This window comes from Kogia breviceps, chromosome X (assembly GCF_026419965.1).
Source record: "Kogia breviceps isolate mKogBre1 chromosome X, mKogBre1 haplotype 1, whole genome shotgun sequence".
Classification (NCBI taxonomy): Eukaryota; Metazoa; Chordata; class Mammalia; order Artiodactyla; family Physeteridae; genus Kogia; species Kogia breviceps.
Window position 1 is genome coordinate 114,702,797 of NC_081330.1, and position 21,952 is coordinate 114,724,748.

At 39.7% G+C, this 21,952-nt stretch overlaps 1 protein-coding gene and 1 non-coding gene across 4 annotated transcripts in view; one reads left to right on the forward strand and one right to left on the reverse strand.

Annotated features, from left to right (window-relative positions):
- KLHL15 (kelch like family member 15) overlaps positions 1-5,518 on the forward strand; it is a 34,060-nt gene extending 28,542 nt beyond the window's left edge. For all 3 annotated transcript variants that reach the window (XM_067023602.1, XM_059050633.2, XM_067023603.1), the window contains one exon: positions 257-5,518. In XM_067023602.1, the coding sequence (XP_066879703.1) occupies positions 257-1,366 (1,110 nt within the window). In that variant the 3' untranslated portion in view covers positions 1,367-5,518. The remainder of the gene's footprint in view (positions 1-256) is intronic.
- Positions 5,519-16,571: 11,053 nt separating this feature from the next.
- Positions 16,572-16,644, reverse strand: TRNAG-UCC (transfer RNA glycine (anticodon UCC)). The gene has a single exon. It is a non-coding gene; the product is annotated as a tRNA-Gly (tRNA).
- Between the last annotated feature and the right edge of the window lie 5,308 nt (positions 16,645-21,952).

The following is a 21,952-nucleotide window of genomic DNA, read 5'->3' on the forward strand; positions in this document are numbered from 1 at the left end:
TTTACTTTTAAAAAGATTGGGAATGTGCATAAATTAGTACAAATACAAATTACAAAAACAAATATGATAAAAGCTTTGTAAAAAAATAATAAAAAGAAAGTATGTGATCTTAACAGGAAATCAGTTTTAGTAAAGTAGCTTAAAATCATAAGCTAATCATCTTAGTGGGCTTTGATATTTTGTTTGCCATTGATGTTTTGTTTTTTGTTTTTGTTTTTTTGTTTTTGTTGTTAAATTCTTTTACTTGTATTCTTAGGTTAAGACATCAGAATTTTATAGATACTCCCGACAGCTGCGTTATGAAGTTGATCAAGCCTTGAATTACTTTCAGAACGTTCACCAGCAGCCTCTGTTGGACATGAAATCAAGCCGCATCCGCTCTGCCAAACCCCAAACTACAGTATTCCGAGGCATGATTGGACATAGCATGGTTAACAGTAAAATACTTCTCCTAAAGAAACCAAGAGTCTGGTGGGAACTGGAGGGCCCACAAGTACCTCTGCGTCCGGACTGCCTTGCTATTGTGAATAACTTCGTGTTCTTGTTGGGCGGGGAAGAACTGGGCCCGGATGGCGAATTCCATGCTTCTTCCAAAGTGTTCAGGTATGACCCGAGACAAAACTCTTGGCTCCGGATGGCAGACATGTCTGTACCACGTTCAGAATTTGCAGTTGGTGTTATTGGAAAGTTTATTTACGCGGTAGCAGGCAGAACCAGAGATGAGACTTTCTATTCAACAGAGAGATATGATATCACCAATGATAAATGGGAATTTGTGGATCCTTATCCAGTTAACAAATATGGACATGAGGGGACAGTGCTCAATAACAAGTTGTTTATCACTGGTGGAATCACCTCATCTTCCACCTCCAAACAAGTGTGCGTGTTTGACCCCAGTAAAGAAGGGACCATAGAACAGCGGACCAGGAGAACTCAAGTAGTTACCAACTGTTGGGAGAATAAGAGCAAAATGAATTACGCTAGATGCTTTCACAAGATGATTTCTTACAACGGCAAGCTTTATGTCTTCGGTGGTGTCTGTGTGATCTTGAGGGCCTCTTTTGAGTCTCAGGGATGCCCTTCCACAGAAGTGTACAACCCAGAGACTGATCAGTGGACCATCTTGGCGTCCATGCCAATTGGTAGAAGTGGCCATGGTGTGACTGTGCTGGATAAACAGATAATGGTTCTTGGAGGCCTTTGCTACAATGGTCATTACAGCGATTCTATTCTTACTTTTGATCCGGATGAAAACAAATGGAAGGAAGATGAGTACCCGCGGATGCCCTGCAAGCTGGATGGTTTACAAGTATGCAACCTGCATTTTCCAGAATATATACTGGACGAGGTCAGACGTTGCAACTAATGGCATCTTTCTCCCTTCAAAAAAGCCAAACAGAAAATTTGAGACAAAGTAGTTAATTTAAAAATATAAAGAAAAACCTCACCAGTTTTACTATCAAAGCCATTGGTCTAATACATAAAAATATTTTCGTTCTGTTCTCGCATCCTTTTTTTTCTTTTTAGTGGCCTCAAACTCATGCAATAAGTCAATTCTAAGCACTAGCTCTTGAAACTACTTCCAGAAGCAGTTTAATAGAACGATTCACTTATCTGGGAAGTTGATGTTATGCTTTAAACATTTCTTTCAAATGTCAGTGTAGGAGTCATGCATCTTCTAAGAGAAGACCTGATAAGTGTCACTGGATGTAATTTCAGTTCCTATCTCTATCTGAAATCTTTTTGAACATTTATTTCGGTGTATTGCAGTCTGTTAGACTTTTTGATTTTATTTTTTAAGTTTAAAACTCTTGACCTTTTTGCATGGCTTTTTGCTGAAAATGCAAAAATATAAATTTTCTACAAATTTAACTTTTTTATATTCAAAACACTATTTCTAAGCTGCCTTCTCTTATCTGCATTGTGTTAGTGAAAGCATATCCATACTTGCTTACATCTTATGAATATATAAGGCACATCCCCTTTTATGCGTGGTTAGGATTCTATATTTTTAAGCTAGTGCACTTGCACACACGGTTTGCCATACTTGTTGTATTCTAGATGTAACGTCTTTTCATGTGTTAACATTTTTAGAAAGTTAAAATAACTGGAGTCCTCGTTTGGTATCAGAGTAGCCTATCTTCAGTCCATACTGATTCAGTAATATTCAAACTTATATTCCTGAAACATGTATGGCTTTATGAAAACTAACATTTTATGTTTTATTTTCAAAAGTAAACGTTAGTGTTGCTTATCGATGTATGTCTTCTTTTTGAAAATGTTTTTCTTTGCAGTCTGTTTAATGTTACCCTCTTTTTAGTGAGAATTGGAGTGGTATATGACAAGCCCTGGCCCTGCAGCGTGCAAGCACTTTTAAAGAGAATTTAGGTAATACCAGACTCCTAAATAAAGGCCCCTTAAAAGTAAGTGCAACTCCCATTCTTTACATTCAATAAGGCTGCTGCATCTGTTATTGAATGGAAAGTAGCAACTTGGGGAAAATTTGAGCTCAGTTTTGACTTAGGAATAGAACTATAATCTTAACTGGTCATATCTACTTGTTTATTTAGTACAAAATATTTAGTGGCACTGGGGATGTAAGCCCTCAGCTTTTGTTTTATTTACTGAAAGCTACTAGCATGAAGGATAGTAACCTCAAAGTTCAGAATGGATCAAGAATAACTGTTTAAAAGCATTTATAATAAGTGTTTTAGGATTATTAGCCGCACCTTTAAACTCGAAGAAAAAACGTATAGTTGTCAAAATTAAGCAAGAATAACCAGGGAGTGGATCCTTCAAATTGATGCCATTTTCTTCTGAGTAGACTCTATATATGATACAGACTAGATCTACACTGGCAAAACTTGCCAGATCTTAGGATATTGGTGCAATATTGCAATGCCTTCTATATGGCTGTTGTATAAATTTTCTAGTTTCACTTTTTTTTTTGCTGCTGCCACCACTGAATATAAAATGGAAGAGTGAAGTCATGGAAATGTGAAGACTTATTTCATTTTTGCAATTAAAATAGACAACTATGAAAAAAACCTGATTTTAAAACTCTACAACTGGAGGCTAGAAACAGTCAGGTACATAAGTAGTTTTGTAAAAAGCAAAACATTGGGGTTGGTTTTAGAAATCAAGTTAATATTCTTTTGTATATGAGAGTTAAATTTTTTTTAAGTGGTCCTATCATTTACTTTCAGTTTCTAAAAACGAAATTCAGTATCCTGTTTCCCATGGTAATATGGGTAAAAGTCTTTTTCTACATCTTAAAAATCATTTTTAGTCGTTTTATTTTTGAAAGCTAGGAGTTAGATTAGCCGTTTAATTCTTTTTCTAATATATTAGTTGGCTTAGTGTTTTATATGTGTGCCATCTTGCTTTAAAGAAAATAACAGTAACGTCTTCATTATTTTCCTCATTGTTGTCTTTTGCTGGAAAAGACCGAGAACAGGGTACCCCATCAGGCTTTTACACTCCAGTGGTGGTTCTCTTTAATTGCTTAGATATGACTTCGTAGTCCTAGTTAAAGTAAGATCTGGGCAAACAATTGAATATTCTTGGTCTTCATTGTAAAAACACAAGACCAAGATCAAAGTTCATGTTTTGGAAAATTTGTGAAATCTTTTAACTTGAACTAACTCTGGGTTTAGCTTCACACGTTAAGTCATGTCTGACCTGATGTTAGCTGTAATCAGTTTTGAGCTTTAAGAATAGTTGTTATTGCTTGGGTTCTGAATGTATGAGAAAACTCTTCTGTTTATATGTAGTGCTAATTTAGGTTATTTTGAATCCATGATTAACTTACATTCCCTTTTAAAATTATGGTTTAATTGCTGAAAGAGATTTATTTTTGTTATACTAAACTATGGAAAATTTTTTCATAGAATTTTTTTCAAGTTTATTTTTTGTGTGCTTCATTTGGAACCATTTTTGTTTATATACATTATATGTGCTCAAAATAGTTTTTTTTTAATTCAGTAAGATTTAAAACTATACAGTGTAATTGCTGTGATCTTTGTGTGTTAATTTTCACTTTACATTTTAAATGCCAGACTTTACAAAAATAGCTGATCTTTGTTGATTGCATCTTAATTAGAAACATTTGTTCTCTTCCATGTCTTTGACCTTCTAAGTTTTTATTTTAATCTGCTTAAAGAAAATCCTTGCACTACAACCTTTTCATAAAATTCAAGATTCTCACGTTGAAGGTTTTGTATTGGAAGAAATACTACTGGTTTTTAAAAAGTAAAGCTTAATTAGTAGAATTATTAGCTTTTCTTGAGACAACTTTCTCTGTGTCCTCATTACTCTGTGTGAGTGTTACTATAATTTGTGAAATATTGACTGAGCCCTTCACTTATCTTTTCTAAAGCAGCACCTTTGGACACCTCATTCTGGGAAGCCTGCTCGAGTCATAGTAAAGGACACACACATTTGTGTGGGGAGAAGTGGTAAAAATGGTTTTGTCTTAATTACATGAAACTAAGCTTTAAAATATTTTATAACAAATTATTTGAGCTGCATTATCTAAACATGTCAAACGTTCAGTGGGACTATTTTTATATATGTATATGTGGTTGTAGGTCATAACATTTCAGTTTATAATATAAATCGTTATTTCAGTTTATAAGCTATCTCTCAGAAAAGACTAGCTCTTTTGAGAATACGTAATTTAAAATTTTAGACTGAAGTAAAACACAACATAGATAATAGTGTAAATTAGATATAAATGAGGGCTATATGGCAGTAAAACTGCTAGTGCCATTTTTCCTGTTTGCCTATTACACATTTTTTATTTTTTTTTGTACTCTGAACATTTTTAGGGATCATGTGTTCTATCAGATTAGAGTTGGTTTAGGGATAAATATCTTCTAAAAAGAGATTTATCTTAAAAATGAAAGTTCTGAAAAATTAGTTTATCAAGAGTTTATAAAGTCAAATATTCAATAGACATAGACTGGAATAGGTAAACTCATGGAAGTCGTTTCCTTTCAGTATACCAGTATAACTTCAATATTACACGAGTAACATTGAGAGAATGCCATCAGCTTTGTTTGTTCCTCCTTAATGTTCTTAGATTTTCTTTTTACATCTTTGGGAACAACTACATTAAAAACCTTATTAATCAGTGTATCAGTAAGGATTAGGTGTTTGCTTTCTGAAGGAATGTTCCAGTGAGGTGATCAGAGAGGTTATTTTCTATCTAACTTGTATATGCCCTATACCCCTTGGGCATATTTTGTCTATAGAAAAAATATTTTGACCTTTAGGTACATTTTGGGCCAGTAGTCAAATAATCCTAGGGCCGATTTAAAAATCTTAGAATAATTTAAGGTTTGCCTTTTATACCTGTTTTGGAAGCCTTTACATTTTTGTCAGGTAATTTTTCCCAAGCCGTGAATATAATCTATTCAAAACATGTTTATGCTATCCATTCTGTTTTTAAATTGAAAAAAAATGTTAAAAGTGTTTATGAAGAAAAGTTTAAATAAAATATTTTTAATCTTTAAAATATACTTCATCTCTTATTATTTACTATCTTGATATAATCTATCACTTTCAAAGTCGCTCATGACTTAACAGTATACATTTTGTTTTCCTTCAACGTGACAAGGAAGTGCCACAAAAATGTAATTTCTACCGATGCTTTCAGCCACAGATTGAAATGAGAGCATTTGAGTGAAATTATTTACACTTACATGCAATGGAAATTTTATAGTGAAGCCAAGTAATTAAAGTTCCACTAACAGAGTTTTGGAGAATGGAAATAGAGAACTGAGAAAAAGCATTTATAAGCCCTCAAGCCTTAGTTTGGTGATTTTTAGATTTCCTTTAGCATTTTTGATTCATTGTTCTTAAAGGCATTTCTGAAATTAGGGAATCCGGTAGAAATGAATCTGCTACAACACAAGCACTTGGATATATTTAGGCACGTGTGTGCCTTCTTTAAAATGGACTCCTGAGAAACCTGGACAGGATTCCCTGGATCCTGGCCTCAAGCCACCTTTCCCGCCTGTTTCTATCACTTCCCGCACTCTGTTCTGTTGTGACCTTTGCTAATTTCCAGCTTCAAATCGCTTGCCTTGTTTCCCATTCCCTGCTTGCAAAGTCCACTTATCTTGCAAAGCCCAACTCAAATGCTCTCCTCCCCTCCTGAAACCTGTTTTATCTCTTCCATTGAATTAATTGCCTCTTCTATGCTCAACACATTTATAGCTCTTATTTCATTTCATTTTGCATACTAGTTGGGTATAATTCCTTCCACAATTAGATCATAGTCTCCTTGGATGAAGGGACCTTCTTTTATTCCTCTTTGTACCCTCATATCTAGCATGATACTTTTTGTACATAATAGGCACTGAGCTAACTGTTTATTGCTATATGAGTTGCAAAAAGATTCTGTAGGCATTTGGAAGAGGGAGATAATATAGTTCCTCAGGGTTTTTGTCTCTGCTTTTTTCTCAGTCTATACGTTCCCTGTCCAGTTTCACCCACATCTATGGCTTCACCTACCACTTTTATTGATACCTGTTAAATCTCTATTTCTCACCTCATCTTCTGAACATCTCTCACATTTTATCGGAATCTCAAACTGAACAAGTGCAAGCCTCAATACATTATCTTCTCCCCCCCAAACCTGCCCCTTGTCCTGTATTCCATGTACTATTATGTGGCGCTACCATTGCCTCTCTCCCGCTTCACCCCAACATCTTACTTCACCCACTCCTATCACTTTAAACCCTCAACTGCCTTCACCTTGCCATCCATACTGGCCTCCTGGAGCTTTCTCTCTGATTTTCTACCTCCACAATCCACTTTTTACACTGCTTTCAGAGTGAACTTTCAAAATGTAAATCTGATCCTGAGATTCAACAGCCTTTAGTAATCCCCCTTCACCATGAGAATAAGATTCAAACTCCCTAGCATGCCCTTCATACCTGTTTAGTCTCTCTTGTGCCCTGTTCTCTAGCTATGCAAGCTGCTGGGAGTTCCCTGAATATGCCATGTTCTCTCCAGCCTCTCTGCCTTCACACATGATCTTTCCCTCTTCTTTTCCTGGCTAACCCTTTCTTGGCCTTCAAGAACCAGCGTGGGCATCATGGCCTTTGTCATCTTTTTAAAATGTCCCCTTGGTCTTACCATAGCACCTTGTGGAGACCTAGACCCCACCTCCTCTAAAACTTGATTATAAATGTCTTCTTTACCTTACCTTTAACTGTACTCATTGAGGACAGATGCTGTCTTTTTATTTTCCAAGAGTCTGACTTAATGTCTGGCACATGATAAGTCTGCCTTAATAAAAATAGAACCCAGAAACTTGGAAGATCACCAGTGAAATACTCCTGGTGAGGAGGGGCAGCTGTATTAGAGAGCTAGGTTGTCTGCCAAAACTGACCTCCCAGAGGAATTTCCCTCCATTCAGTTTCCACTACCATCGCTCCTATGTCTAAAAGGTTGATGCATACAGCTATCACAGTTGTCAACAGATAGTTCTTCCCTTAATATCCAGTATTTCTGACCCAGGCTGAAAATGTCAAATAAAACAAGACCAAAGGGTGTTTTGCAGATCATTAATCCCCTGAAATGCTCGGGGGGTGGGGGGCGGATAGTGTTCAATGGTCACGAAAATCTGAGGAAACCCTACATATCATTTCTCTTTCTTAGAGAATCTCAAACATTAGCATGTTAAAAGGCTCTGAGAAGTCCTTATGTAAATTCATTTGATTTTGTTTAGCTAGTTGTAAATCAAACATTTGACCACGGAGCTCTTTTTTTCATGGAATATATATGATCCATGAATGCTCTTGAAAAAGCCTGGCTAAGGAGTAACTGGAAGAAAACAAGCACAGAAGACCACTGATTCAGGCACTCTGGTTTACAAAGTAGGAATTAACTCCTGCAGCTCCAGTTAGCTTCCAGGCTTGAAGTGAAAATCTTGCCAAGGCAACATTACCCTGGTGATTTCACATCCCAAGGAAGGTCTTACCTTCTCCCCCCAGGAGTAGGATAAGTTTGTGTAGTTAATTTGTACAACTTGTATGATTTAAGAAGCAGGATTTCCAGAATGGCCAATTTAGGAGCTCAGCAAATCCTCTCCCTAAAAAACTATGATAAAGGTGAACAGACTTGTCAAAAAAATGTAAAGACTCTGGAAATTGACAAAAGGCATCCAACAACTTGAGAAGCACTTATTCAAGAAAATGTACTGAACCTCAGTAAGAACAGTGGGAGTCTGATGTTTTAGCCTGGGGCTGTTCTCATCCTAACTCCTTGTCCCCCAGCTCTGTGGCATGGAAATTCTACCAGGGCCATTGGAGGGGTCTGCCTTTCTTTGGAATGGAGTGTGGAGTAATCCCATGTGTCAGTGTGGCCGACACTGCAGCTAGCCTGAGGTCTCAATAGTGATTGGGTTTAGCAATAGAGTAGTGGACAGACCAGGAGATCTTGTGAATGAGATATTTACTTTAACCCTGGTGGTCTAGGAAGCTGTGCTCATGGACAAGGCTGTGTGTAACTAAGGGGAGACCTAAGAGGGCCCTAGCAAGCTACTTGACCCTGGCTGGATGTGAGGCTTTGCAGACACAGAAAATAAAAGCTGTAATAGACTTGGAAACTGCACAGACTTTGAATGCATTCTCCAGGCCACACACAGATTTCTCAGCAAAGGGCAGAAGCTTTACTGGCTCAAGGTGTTTTAAGTGTAACTTCTGACCAATCATTGGCTGACCACAAAGCTGTGATGACTCCCGTGATCCCTGGGTATCCCAGTTTAAAAATAAAAACAAGAGTTAAAAAAAAAAAGAAAAAAAGTGAGCTGAGACATCAGTGGTTGTACATGGGGTGGGGTGGGGGGGGGCGGGGCGGGGAATAGCCACCACAATTCCTCCAGGCAAGTCACTAAACAAACACACAACAAACCAAAAAAACAGCAAAACAACCCCACAGGCTACAGAGTTACTACAATATATTATCTAAAATGTTTCTAATGAAAAGTTGTGAGACATGCTAAGAAACAGGAAAGTGACTCATACCTAGGAAAATAAGGAGTCAATAGAAAGCTGTCTCAGGGATCAGAGTGTTATGGAGATGAGTGAGATTAGTTTTGTATCCCGTATTCCACATAAAATTTTATTAGAAACAATTTCACAAGTCATTAAAATTTCTTTGAAACTATTTGTAGTGATTGCTTAGTGTTCCATAATATGGCTGTACCATAATTTATCTAACCATGCCCCTCTTGTTCCTATACTACATTTAAAAAATTTCGTTCATTTGATATGTTCCAGACTTACAATTGTTTCCTAAATGTAGTTTTGTAAGATGGAATAAAAAAATGAACTGAAGTCCCTGACAAATATTGCTAGGTTAAGCTCCAGGAAATTTGTACAGTATTAAACTCACATCAGCAGTGAATATGAATTTCTCTATTACCATACCCTGTACTTAGAAATAAATAAATTAGCAATTTAATAGATGAAAATTGTATTTTAATTACTATTTCTTTGATTATAGTGAGTATTGAGAAATTTTCACATGTCTATTTGTCATATATGTTCTATGAATTCCTGTTCATGTCACTTATGCATTTTTCAATGATATTTTGGTGTTTTATTATGGATTTTGAAGGATTCTTCATCAACAATGCTTTGTCACTCTTCAGTATAGTATTTCAAGCGATGACTAGGTATCTTTAATTATTGGCAATTATTAAAAATCATATCATCACATTTCATTAAATATGGAAAGCAAATAAAACAATTTAGAGAAAACAAAGGGATGGAAAATATACTAATGGAACAAAATGATTAAGAATCAAATATATTTGAGAGATAAAATATTGAGAAAAGCGTGGTGTACATCACAGATTCAAAAGAAACCCTGAACAGCATTCTCCTTAGATCTGGATTATGAGAATTTTCTTTGTAGGGTTCCATCTTCTGTAATGAAAACATACATCCAAACTTTTATTGAATACCTGCTATGTGGGTGCTAGTGGGAGTGAAAGAAAAGATCTACTTTGCTCTCAATCTAATGAGGAAACATAAACACCTAATAATCACTGAAGACGCGGTGCCAAGTAGAAGGAAAAACAGGAAGGCTGTGGGAGCTCAGCCTTATAGTTACTATTGATGAGAATCAGTAAAAGGTTCATGGAGGAACAGGCATTTCTGCTTGGTCATGGAGATTAAGTTGGATTTCTCTAGGTGGAGAATATGAAAAAGGCTTTTTAAGAAAGGATGTGCCAAAAAGCACAGGATGTCACATGAGGCAGGAGGTTCTGACCCAGGCATGCACCCAGATCCAATCTATCAGTTTTCTGTTCAAGTGGACTCTAGTTCTGGTAGAAATAATCAACATAGAATAGCACCTAGTAAAATTCGTTAAGATGAAAAAATGGCTCGTTTTTATTTAGGGGCTCATTTATTTTAACTCATTAAACTTTTTTTAATCTCTGGGAATTAAAAAAAACACCAACCATGGAAAATTTAGACTCCATACAAATAATCAACAGTATAACTGACAATGGCAAAAGCTTTATACAATAATATTGGTAATCTTAGGTTGGACTCCCTGGAAGCTGACTCCATCTGAGGCTAGAATGAGAGTATTAGAATGATCTAAGAGGTCATTCCAGAAAGCATCAGTAGGGAGGTGGGAAATAAGACAGGGCTGGGGATGAGCCAGTAAAGGGTATATCAGCAAGCAGTTTTTCACTGGGGGTGACTGGAGGTCAATCCCACCCCCTTCCCCGGGGTACTGGGAAAAACTGTGTAGAACTCACCTGAGTCATCTCACCAGAGGCCAAGGAAGCTAGGGTATTTATCCTCCAACTGCTGTCCGTCATTGGCTCAGGGTTACTTCCAGGCACGTTAACTCCCCAGCACTTCTGGCTCAGGGTGTCTGGCTGAGAGAAAGCCCTCAGGTGGGGAGCTGCAGGTATACTGAAGGGTGAGTGCCAAGGGAGTATGGGGAGGGTCACCACTACTATCTTCTACATTTGTTATTGGCTCAAAAGTATCAGAAGAATCACGTCTTGGCAAAATTTAGGGCCACAAAATTTGCATCTCAGGAAACTGGTAGACAAAATTGCCATAAAAGTAAACTCACTTGTAAGAGGTTAAATTTTTTTATTGGGACAAATTTTAAAAGAGGTCTCCATGGTGACAGTTTTATGAACAAGAATTTTCCAGATGAAAATAATTTCAGTAAAATAAAAGCAAATAAATTTATGTGTACTAGAAACATTTTACCTGCATTATACAGAAAAATGATATCAAGGAATTAAATTGATTTGAGTTTGCTCAGGAAAATATGTTCTTCATTAAATTTCATCAATTTTGGCATGATTCTGATTAGAATGTTTGTACTCACAAACATGGAGTCACAGTGTCCTCGGCTCAAAAGAAGAGGAGGATCGAAACATCCTGTTCTTGAATTGCTAGAGGCCAAAAAATGAAGAGGATTTGTGCCAGGGGAAATTGCATGGGTAAATGCAGAGTGGAAAAGCATATGGAATGCTTTGGGAATGATGAATTCCTCACTGACAGAGCTATGGGAGCAGATGTTAAGAAAAAAAAATCATATTCATGAATATTCTGTGGATCTGCAGAGTTCTTTGTTGAAAGCGGATAAGAGAAAAATTGGATATTACAGTCCTCCAGTGAAACTCCTCGCAACTTTTCACTAATATCCCATGACCTTACAGAAAAGAATAAAAACCCATCAAAATAATGAAAGATTGACAGGCAACATAATATAAAATTGTGAGCAGCCCTGAAAATAATTTTAAGGCAGATGGAGTTAGACTGAGAAAAACAGATCCATACTTCACATTATGGAATAATCAGGCTTCCCTTCATGAAAGACAGCAAGTGAAGAAATATATTTTTTTAAGATATATTGTTATTGCTCCACCACTGTGTCCTGACTCAGAGATTCGGGCCTTTACTAGCCAGAGAACTGGGCCTTCAATTCTCTTGATTCCAAGGAGCTACACTGTAAGTGAGGCAGTTTTGTTCCTGAGTTTTGCCCCTTGCTTTGAAACCCCTCACCCCCACCAGCGCCCTCTGACCCCTCCAGCCCCCATCCCCACCCCTCAGTCTACCCAACTGTCTTTTTACATTTTCACATTGAGACAGAACAAGCCCAGCAATCAGCTAGGCAGGAAGTAAGGACCAAGTGGCCGTGGTATAAAGCATATCCTCCCCCATTACTCACTCAGTGTAGGCGACCACAGACACAGGAAGAACAGTTTCACTTACTGCCATTGGCTTCCAGTACCAGAGAAGGAGACAATGAGAGGAGGGCAATAACCACCAGAATTCAACAGGTGCAATGAGAGAAGGCCTATTAGAAGCTGAAATGTGGACTGGAAACTCTGCTCATCAACTCACCCACTTTCCAACTACAGATGTATCAAAGGGATGGAACCGCTACCCAAACGGATAGAAGTTGAGACTAAAGGCAACCCATGCATTCTGTTGACACACTGAGTCTGGAAGGGTCTTCCCTTATTTGTGCGTGACTTAAATGAAAAAACAAGTTGGGGTTTACAAACAAAGACTATGGGATAAAATAAGTAGTTGGAAGACTCAGAGCAAGGAAAGATTTGTGGAGAATTATTTGCTTTCAGGTCCAGAAGAAGAAAGTCACACTACTTGGCATCTTCAAAAGATTGCAAGTAATCATAACCTCTGTGCGTGGCGAGCAAAAGGTCACAGGAAGATGAAGAGCAAAAGACGAAAAGGTAGTTGACTCAAAGACTAAGAAAATTCCAAAGGCAACAAGAGAATTAAAATCCATAGGAAGTCAGTAAAGAATAGAAAGGATGTGGTAGAAAATTCACCTGCTCATGTGAGAGGCATCTTTGAGATGCTTTCCCAGAGTGCAGAAGAAAATGACAAGGAGATTCAGTTCTTCACCACACATGTTTCATGAACACCTATTACGTGCCAGACACTGTGCTAGGTGCTAGGATCTAAAGGCTTTCATATTCTCTATCTTCAGAGTACGAGAGGCAGCCATTAAACCCTTAAATACAAATTAACATGTAATTGCAAATTGTGATGGCTGCTACCATTGGCACTATAAAGATTACTCAGGAGAAGCCAGTTCTGATTGGGTGGTTAGGAAAGGTCTCTCTAAAGAAGGAATATATAGCTGGAGATATAAAGGATGAGTAAGAGAAGATCGAAAAATAGTGGGCAGGGGTGTGTAGCTCTGCAGCAAAAAAGCAGGTGGGGCAGCAGAGAGACTAAAAGAGGACTGAGGAGAGGATGGTGGGAAATGTGGTGCAAGATGTAATGGGAGAGGTACTAGGGCCAGATCACACAGGCCACCTAAGGCTGGGTGAGGAGTTTGTATTTAATTCTAAGGGAAATGGGAAGTCATTGAAGGGTTCTAAATAAGTGGCCGATGTGATTTATATTTTAAAGGGTCATCTGGTCCCCAGATGGCAATAAGGATGCAGTTGGGAATCTCACTGAGTGGGTCAGGGGAGTGTGAAGGGTGATGATGACTTGGAAAACGGTGGTGGCTGACACTGCAGACAGAGAAGTGAATGGTTAGGACATGCTCTGGAGGTTACAACCGGCAGGACTTGGTGATGGGTTGGGTACAAGAGGTGCTGGAGAGGGGACCATCTTCAGTACAGGACATATGATGATGCCATAAATTACAATGGGAAGGATGGGTAGAAGAGCGATTTGGGGAGGAAGTAGCGGGAGTGCAGGTTCAGTCCCATCAGGTCTCAAATGCTTGTGAGGTGTTCACAAGTGTAAAGGTCAAAAAAATCCCTAGATATAAATCTAGATGAAGTTTAGAAGAGAGGTCGGAGCTGGAGAGATACATTGGACAGTCATCCACTATTACATTACAGACCGTACTTATTTATTTTGTTTTTACGTACCTTTTCCTGATGGAAGTATGCAAAGGTACACAAAAGTAGACAAAATTGTATATTGAATTTCTATATACCCATTATAGTACACGTAATATTTTGTCATGAAAATGGAAGTACCCTAAAGAGAGAGAGAAAGATCCCAATTCCAACTCATCCAAAAAATGGGAATATTTGAACCTACTTGATGGAGTTACAAGAAGATTAACCATGTCAACGGTGTGTGGTAACCAATGTTAGCCATTAATATTTTGTTACTGTTGGGTGGGCAATATTGATCCAGTACTGGAGAAAGAAAATATATCAAGGTTAGTGAGTGGAAACAAATTAGTTAAGTTTCTAAACTCCAGGAGAAAGTATTCAAATCATTGAGCTCTTTTGGAGAGAAGAACAAAACAGAAGAAGCTGCTGACACAACTATGGCAAGGTGAGGCGAGCCAAGGACACAGCAGGAATCTGACCTAGTAAAGTTAAAGTTTCAGTGAAGTGTGGACTGTGCATATAAGACTCCTAGTCCCCGGCAATGGAGCCCCCACTTTATGATAACAACATTACATTAAGGGAAAATGCACATGAAGATGAAGTAAGCAATAAAGAGAACATGACATGATCTGGTCTGGTGATAAAGTCTGGGAAGGTTTTTGCTGTAAAGAATGACTTTGTGAGTAGACCAAAAAAAAAAAAAAAAAAAGGATTATGAACTAAAGGGTTAAAGTGGCCTGTGCTCTGGAGCAGAGCTTCTCAAAGGTTAATGGGCACACCAATCGCCTGGGGATGTTGTGAGAAACGCTCCTTGTGGTGCAGTGGGTCCTGAATGGGGCCTGAAATTCTGCATTTCCTCTGAGCGCCCAGGCTAGGCCTGTGCAGCAGTGGTCTGTGGGATCCTGCAGAGCTGCCGCTCCTCCCCCGACTCTGCCTCAAGTCTGTCACTGAGAAGTCGTGTATGGCAGGTACCTGCCAGCACTGCTGCTAGAAAGACAGAGGCCCTGGCCCGGGAAATGGCCGAAGCCCATCCCCCGGGGGACCCCTCCGGGTAGAGGGGCTGCCTCGTGGCAGTCAGGGGCTTCGTCCTCCCAGGCCTTGTGTGGCCCGGAGGGTTGGGGGTAGAACAGGGAAGGAGTCAAGCGCTCTTGGGGTTAACACTGTCACCCACGTGCACGCCCCCAGGAGCTCATCGGGCAGAGGTGGAGGAGAGAACGGCGAGAGAGAGACGATCGATGCACACGGAGAACATAGAGGGAGCGCCAGCGCCCAGGTACTCGCTGTTCCCAGCCAAGACACGCAATGAAAGATCTTCGAGAAAAGGGTCTTCCTAAGCTGGAGGAAGATCTGTACCTGCAGACTGCAAGACCTTGCCACACTTCAGGGAAAATGAACTACCTGCACGCAGAGGCACTTGGCAACAACTTTTAACAAGGGGAAAAAGCCCTGCGATCATTACGGCGGGAGAAAACAAGTCATCATTAATTGAGGGCTTACCTTGGTGCTTTCCGTGAACGCTCCCATTTAATCCTCATAGCATTCCAGTAAAGTGGCGGCGCTGGCCTTTAAGTGGACTGGATTCCGAAACTCGGACGAGCTTGTCAGGGCACCTGTGCTCTCCGGCTGCCTCAGCTCTCTCGTTCCGCGTGGGAGCAGGTAGGCTTCCCCCAGAGCGGCACACGCAGCGCCGCGCTCACGTTGTCCCAGCTCAGTCACCCCAGAAGAAAGGCAGGGTCCCTATTCTGGTTTCGCCACAGAAGGACACCGGTTGTCCTTACGTTCTGTGCTTGCCCTTGGATCCACCACCGGCGGCCGAGAGGAGGGAGGAAGACTCTTGGCCGGGGGCTGAGGGCACTATGATGAGGCGTCCCAGAACTAACAGGTTAGAGTGAGAAAAAATAGACAAATAAAAGAGAGGAGGGATGGTTTGGCTAAGAAATCCAAAGGGTCCACGACAGGGAGGTCTAGGAGCTGCCCCACTTTACAGATGACGACAGTAAGAATTAGACAGGTCGAGCAACTTGCCCAAGGTCGCACATCCAGGGTAAGCTGAAGAGCCAGGACACAAACCGAGGCAGTCTGACCAGAGCTCTTAACCACCCTGCCATAGGGCAACAACACCAGTTTGGTTTCAGGCTTCTCTGCAACATCAGCTTTCAGAAGAAAATGGAGCAACAGCTAGACTTTGTGGAGAAAAAGATAGTAACCAAAGATTTGCGTGCTCTGCCAAATTGTCTTTCACAATAATACGGAACAGATATTAAACACACCCTGCGTGGACTTCCCCAGTGGTCCAGTGGTTAAGAGTCCATGCTTCCACTGCAGGGGGCACAGATTTGATCCCTGGTCCGCATGCCACGCGGGGCGGCCCCCCCAAAAAAGAAAACCACACCCTGTGTGACGGGCACTGTTCTGCTTTATATATATTGACTCATCCACTCCATGGACAACCCTGTAACACAGAAATTCTTATTATCCTCATTTTACAGATGAGGAAACTGAAGCCCAGAGAGATTGAGTACCTTATCTAAAAGCCAGGATGGTGCCTAGGCAATCTGATCTTCTAAGCCCATGCTGGGAACTGCTCTTGCACAATGTCAGGGTTCAAAAGCATATCAACAACACACACTTTTTATTTTATTATATTTGTTTTGGCCATGCTGCGTGGCATGTGGGATCTTAGTTCCCCAACTAGGGATTGAACCTAGGCTCTCTGCATTGGAAGTGCAGAGTCTTAACCACTGGACCACCAGGGAAGTCCCAAAACGTACTTCTTGAAAAAAAATTTAATAAAAATATATGCCACAATAACGAGAGTAAAGAAACAGAGTTCAAAAAACGTACAAAATCGTGTAAAAACGACAAAATTTTTAAAAGTCTAAATGATTCATCTGCAGCTAAATGTAAGATTTTATTAACAAAGAGAAGAGGGAGGAAAGTAAAAGTGAGCTCAGCTTGGCTGAATCAGGAGAAACTAAAAGATTACTATTTCATTTTTAAAATTCTGATAATTTAAGAAATACAGGCCACAGAATGCTTTTTTTAAAAAAATTCTTGTTCTGCTTGAATATTTTATTTAGCAGTTTTCCAAATACAGCTGGGGCCAGAAACATCTCTTAAAAAAAAAACAGTAAGTTTTTTTTAAAAAGGTAAACAGTAAAGGTTTTTTGGTAATATGAACTCATGGATTCAAACATATTTGATGTGTTTCACACCACTGCAATTATCTTTACTGATGTTAAAATTATCCCCACTTTAGCTAGTGGGAACTTGAAGTTGGCTCCTGAATCGTTTTGACATGATGTATTAGTCTCTGATAGTTTTATTGCTATCAAAACACCTTGTATGCGTCCTTCCCCAGATCCACAGAATGCTTAAAGGTCATACTTGCTAGTCCTAAAGGGAGTATATATGCCTTCCAAAGCATCAAGAAGTTAAAGCAAAGGAAATACTCATAAGAGAAAAATCATAAACCAAAGGAGATGGCAAAAAAGCCCACTAAAAATAGCATAGAAAAAGATGAAACATAATAAACTAAATGTATTAGCAATAATGATAAATATAAGTGGAATCTGCTCCCATATTTAAAAATAAAATTTCCCAGACTGGATTTAAAAAAATCATTTCTATGTTATTGAAAAGAATCACACAATGGCACCAAAGGAGAACTGGAAAAATATGCAAAACAGATACAAATGAAGGGCAACCAAGATCAAGATACTTGAATTAGTAGAATTTGAGACCAAAAACTGAATGAAATGGCTTGGAAATGTATAAAACTAAAATATGAAGGATAGCGCCTCAATAATAACAGTAAGTCTTATCTAATAGCTCCCTGGAAAGAAACGTGTATACCAAACAATACATCTTTTTTCCTAGTGCCCATGGAACACTTACAAAAATTGAATATATGCTGCACTAACAGTGACACTTAAACAGGGTTCAATTGCTGAAGACTCACAGGACCCAAAATGGCAAAGATTACAAATGTACAGTTTAGTACAGGGAAAGGACACAGTATAGCAAGAACGTGAAAGTCAGAACATACATCAGAGCAGATGACTCACAGCAGGGGTCTGGAGGCCAGGTGCGGGCTCCTATTGTCCTCTTGCTGGAAAGGCCAGGCCAGATGTCTTGTGGATCAGGAACCAATGATGTATGCACAGAACACTTCAGAACCAGGGAGCCTAAACTGAAGTCTTTGCTGTGGTTGTTCACATTTTGCTCACCGCGTAGGCAAAGCCCTGCTGCAGAACCAGCAGGACCGTGGTGCGGGGGCTGGGGAGTATTACACCAAACCAGGTGCGACTCTTCAATCTCACTGTTAATAAACAAGGCAGACGAGCGGGGCCAAACTACCCTGAAACTTTTTGGATTCTTGGTTACACAGAGACACTCTACATCAATGTTTTGTGCTGTGACCAGGAGTCAGTGTCAAACAGGAGGTTTAATTTTACCAAACAGCTCAGGTTAATTGCAGTTCTGCTGTGATTAACCTTTATAGTGCAATAGCAAAACACAAAGTATAACTCAATAATTTCCAAAATGCTGAAACCATACAAACCCTATTTTCGGACCATAATTCAAAAAATGAATCAATCCGGTGAGTACAAAGTTATCAAAAATGCAAATTATAATAAGGTACTTTTTTGAGAATATAAGTCTGATGAAAAGTCACAAGAATGTTAACATCTAGTGTTAGTAAGGGTCCAGGGGAACTAGGCTTCTACATTTACTGCTCCTGGAAACATAAATCTGTAGACCCTTTCTCAGGTACATCTTGGTATCTGTATCAAAATCCTTAAAAAGGATTCTCCTGGCCCAGAAGTTACATATTTGGCTTTTCGAGTAAATAACTGAGGATATGGGCAGGCAAGGATGTTTACTGCAGTGCAGTGTGTAATAGCAAAATATTGGAAATAATCAAAATGTCCAGCAATATGGGGACTGCTTCACTAAGTTATATACATGTCTAATTATTCAAAATAATTTTGTTGAGGTCTATTGTGGCAGGCTTTGTTAATTGCATGTCTAAAATCCTTTCCCCTCTTCCTCTATAGAGACAGAACCCAGATATTTTTCAGGGCAGCAATGCTCACTTTGAAGGCAGAAAATCATTTCAATCCTGTTCCCACTTTCCCAGCTTCCCTTGCACCTAGGAGTGGACAAGTGATCCGGTTCTGGTCAATGAAATCTAAGGAGAAGTCTATTGGGGGCTTTGAGGAAGTTTTTTGCTTTCCTGATCAAAGGGAAAGATTCTGCTGATGCCACTAATCATCTACTGCAGAACTTATGTTAAGGGAGAAAATTTTAACTATTTGTTAAGCAAGAGTTGCTTGGGTTTTCTGTTTTTTGGAGCCCAAAGTGTCTCTAACTTGATGGATGTTGTGATGTGCCTCCTCAGATCTCCCTTCAGGGCTCCCAGATACTAGGAGTGCTCCAGGCTGCCAGTCTTCACCTGCCAGCTATCTCCAGGAATTGCACTCAGGTGAAGTTGGCTGCCTTGCTCAATCTCACATTCCCCCTCCTGGGAGGCAGCCCACATCAACCTGTCCACAGAAGTGTAAAGACCCAGCCTTCTTTCTTCAAGTTGCAGGGCCCTCCCAGCCCCAGAGCTGGAGCCCTTGCGACTACTGCACCATTGCCTAACTTCCCCTTCTGCCTAGTCCTACTTTATTCCCTTTCCCGATGGTGTGGATCTTAAGAGTTGTCCCAGATAAACTTCCTGCACTCAAATCTCTTCAGAGTCTGTTTCCTGGGGAACCCCGCCCACAGCACTGCTGACACATTTATTCACGTGAAAAAGATGTTCAAAATATATTGCTAAATGACACAACAACAAGTTATAAAGCAGTGTGCATGGTGTTTTCTTATTATATAGATGACATATCTGCATGGAAAAACTTTCTGTAAAGGAAAACACTAATAATTTAACAGCAGAACTTGTGTTTTCCAGCAATATGCTGAACTCGATATTTACAGAAACTCCTAGTTCAGAAGACATTAAATGCCAAAAAGAGAAGTCTTAACATTTTATTTTTTGGCCATGTAGCGTGTGGGATCTTAGTTCCCTGACCAGAGATTGAACCCGCACCCTCTGCATTGGAAGCATGGAGTCTTAACCACTGGACCGCCAGGGAAGTCCCCTAGTTTTAATATTTTAATACATAGAGTAGTGGTGGGAAAGTAAGGGAATTCCTGGGGTGGGGGCAGGAATGATAAGAAAGCACAAATCCACAAGAGTTAGAGATCATATTACTCTGGAGGTATCTGCTGATTCCTGATGGTCTAGAGCCAGCTTTTAATGAGCCATTGCTGTGGGGGACAGGAGACAAATCCTAGAGCCCAAGCAGTGTGAGAGGTCAGGATGGAGACGCTTGCATAAAGGCCAGAGAGCCAAAGAGCAACAGACTCAAGAAGTTCAGCTGGAAAAAGCCCACCCTGCAGATGGAACTGGGGGAAGTAAACTTCATGGGAACAGCCACGCACAAGCGAACTCACATGAGCGTGGGCCAGATCTAAACCTGAATCGCTGTGGCCAAAATAAACCCCATGCCCAAAACAGAGTTCAAAGTGGTCCTTGGTAGTGCCCTCAGAAAACTGCCAGAAGAAAACAAAAATTTTTCTTTGAAGGAACACTTTTACCAGCTTTAAAGAATTGCCATAAAGTTACTAATTCAGAATAATAAGTAAATCACTAAATCCATGAGTCAGTATGAACATAAAAATTCAGACTCAGCTACAAACACACACAAAACAATAGATATGGGATATTCATGTACCAATTATAAAATAGCAATGTTTGTTGTATATAAAGAATTAGGGACTTTCCTGGTGGCGCAGTGGTTAAGAATCCGCCTGCCAAAGGAGGGGACACGGGTTCGAGCCCTGGTCTGGGAAGATCCCACATGCCATGGAGCAACTAAGCCTGTGCGCCACAACTACCGAGCCTGTGCTCTAGAGCCCGCGAGGCACAACTACTGAACCCCAAGCACCTAGAGCCCGTGCTCCGCAACAAGAGAAGCCACCACAATGAGAAGCCCGCGTACCACAACGAAGAGCAGCCCCCGCTCGCCACAACTAGAGAAAGCCTGCATGCAGCAACGAAGACCCAACACAGCCAAAAATAAATAAATAAATATATTTTTAAAATAAATAAAAACAGGCTTGACAATTAAGGGCAAAGAGACTATCAAAACTGACTAGGGTAAGTCTGAAAGAAAATCAAATAGGAGTTTATACAATAAAAAAGTAATAATTTAAATTAGAAACTCAAAGGATGTTATAAACAGTAGATAGAACTAAAGATAAAATCAGAGAACTAGAAGATAGATCTAAATAAATTACCAATATAGGAAAAAAGAGAATGATAGAAAATATTAATTAGAGGTTAAGAGAAATAGAGCATGGAAAAGGTCCAATATATGTTCCAAGTGGAATTCCAGAAGGAGAGAAGAATGATAATAGAGGAAAATGCAATATATGAGATGAGTTTTCAGTTATTATGAAGGATACCAATCCTCAGATGCAGAAACCTGAGAATTCTAAGCAGGATAATTAAAATAAATTCACACTTAAACACGTAGTAATAAAACTCCAGTATACCAAACACAAGCAGAAGACTTTCCAGTAATGGTAGCCAGAAGAAAATAAAATAGCATATTTGAAGCGGCAAGAGAAATAACTGGGAACCTAGAATTTTATACCAGCAAATGAACTTTTAAAAAAGTTAATTAATTTATTTTTGGCTGCGTTGGGTCTTCGTTGCTGTGCGCGGGCTTCCTCTAGTTGCGGCGAGTGGGGGGCCACTTCTCATTGAAGTGCGTGGGCTTCTCCTGTTGTGTAACACAGGTTCCAGGTGCGCGTGAGCTTCAGTAGTTGTGACACACAGGCTTAGTTGCTCCGTGGCATGTGGGATCTTCCCGGACCAGGGATGGAATCCATGTCCCCTGCATTGGCAGGCAGATTCTTAACCACTGCGCCACCAGGGAAGTCCCAGCAGCAAATAAACTTTTATGAATTATGGTGAAATAGAGATATTTTCAGACATAAACAGACATCATT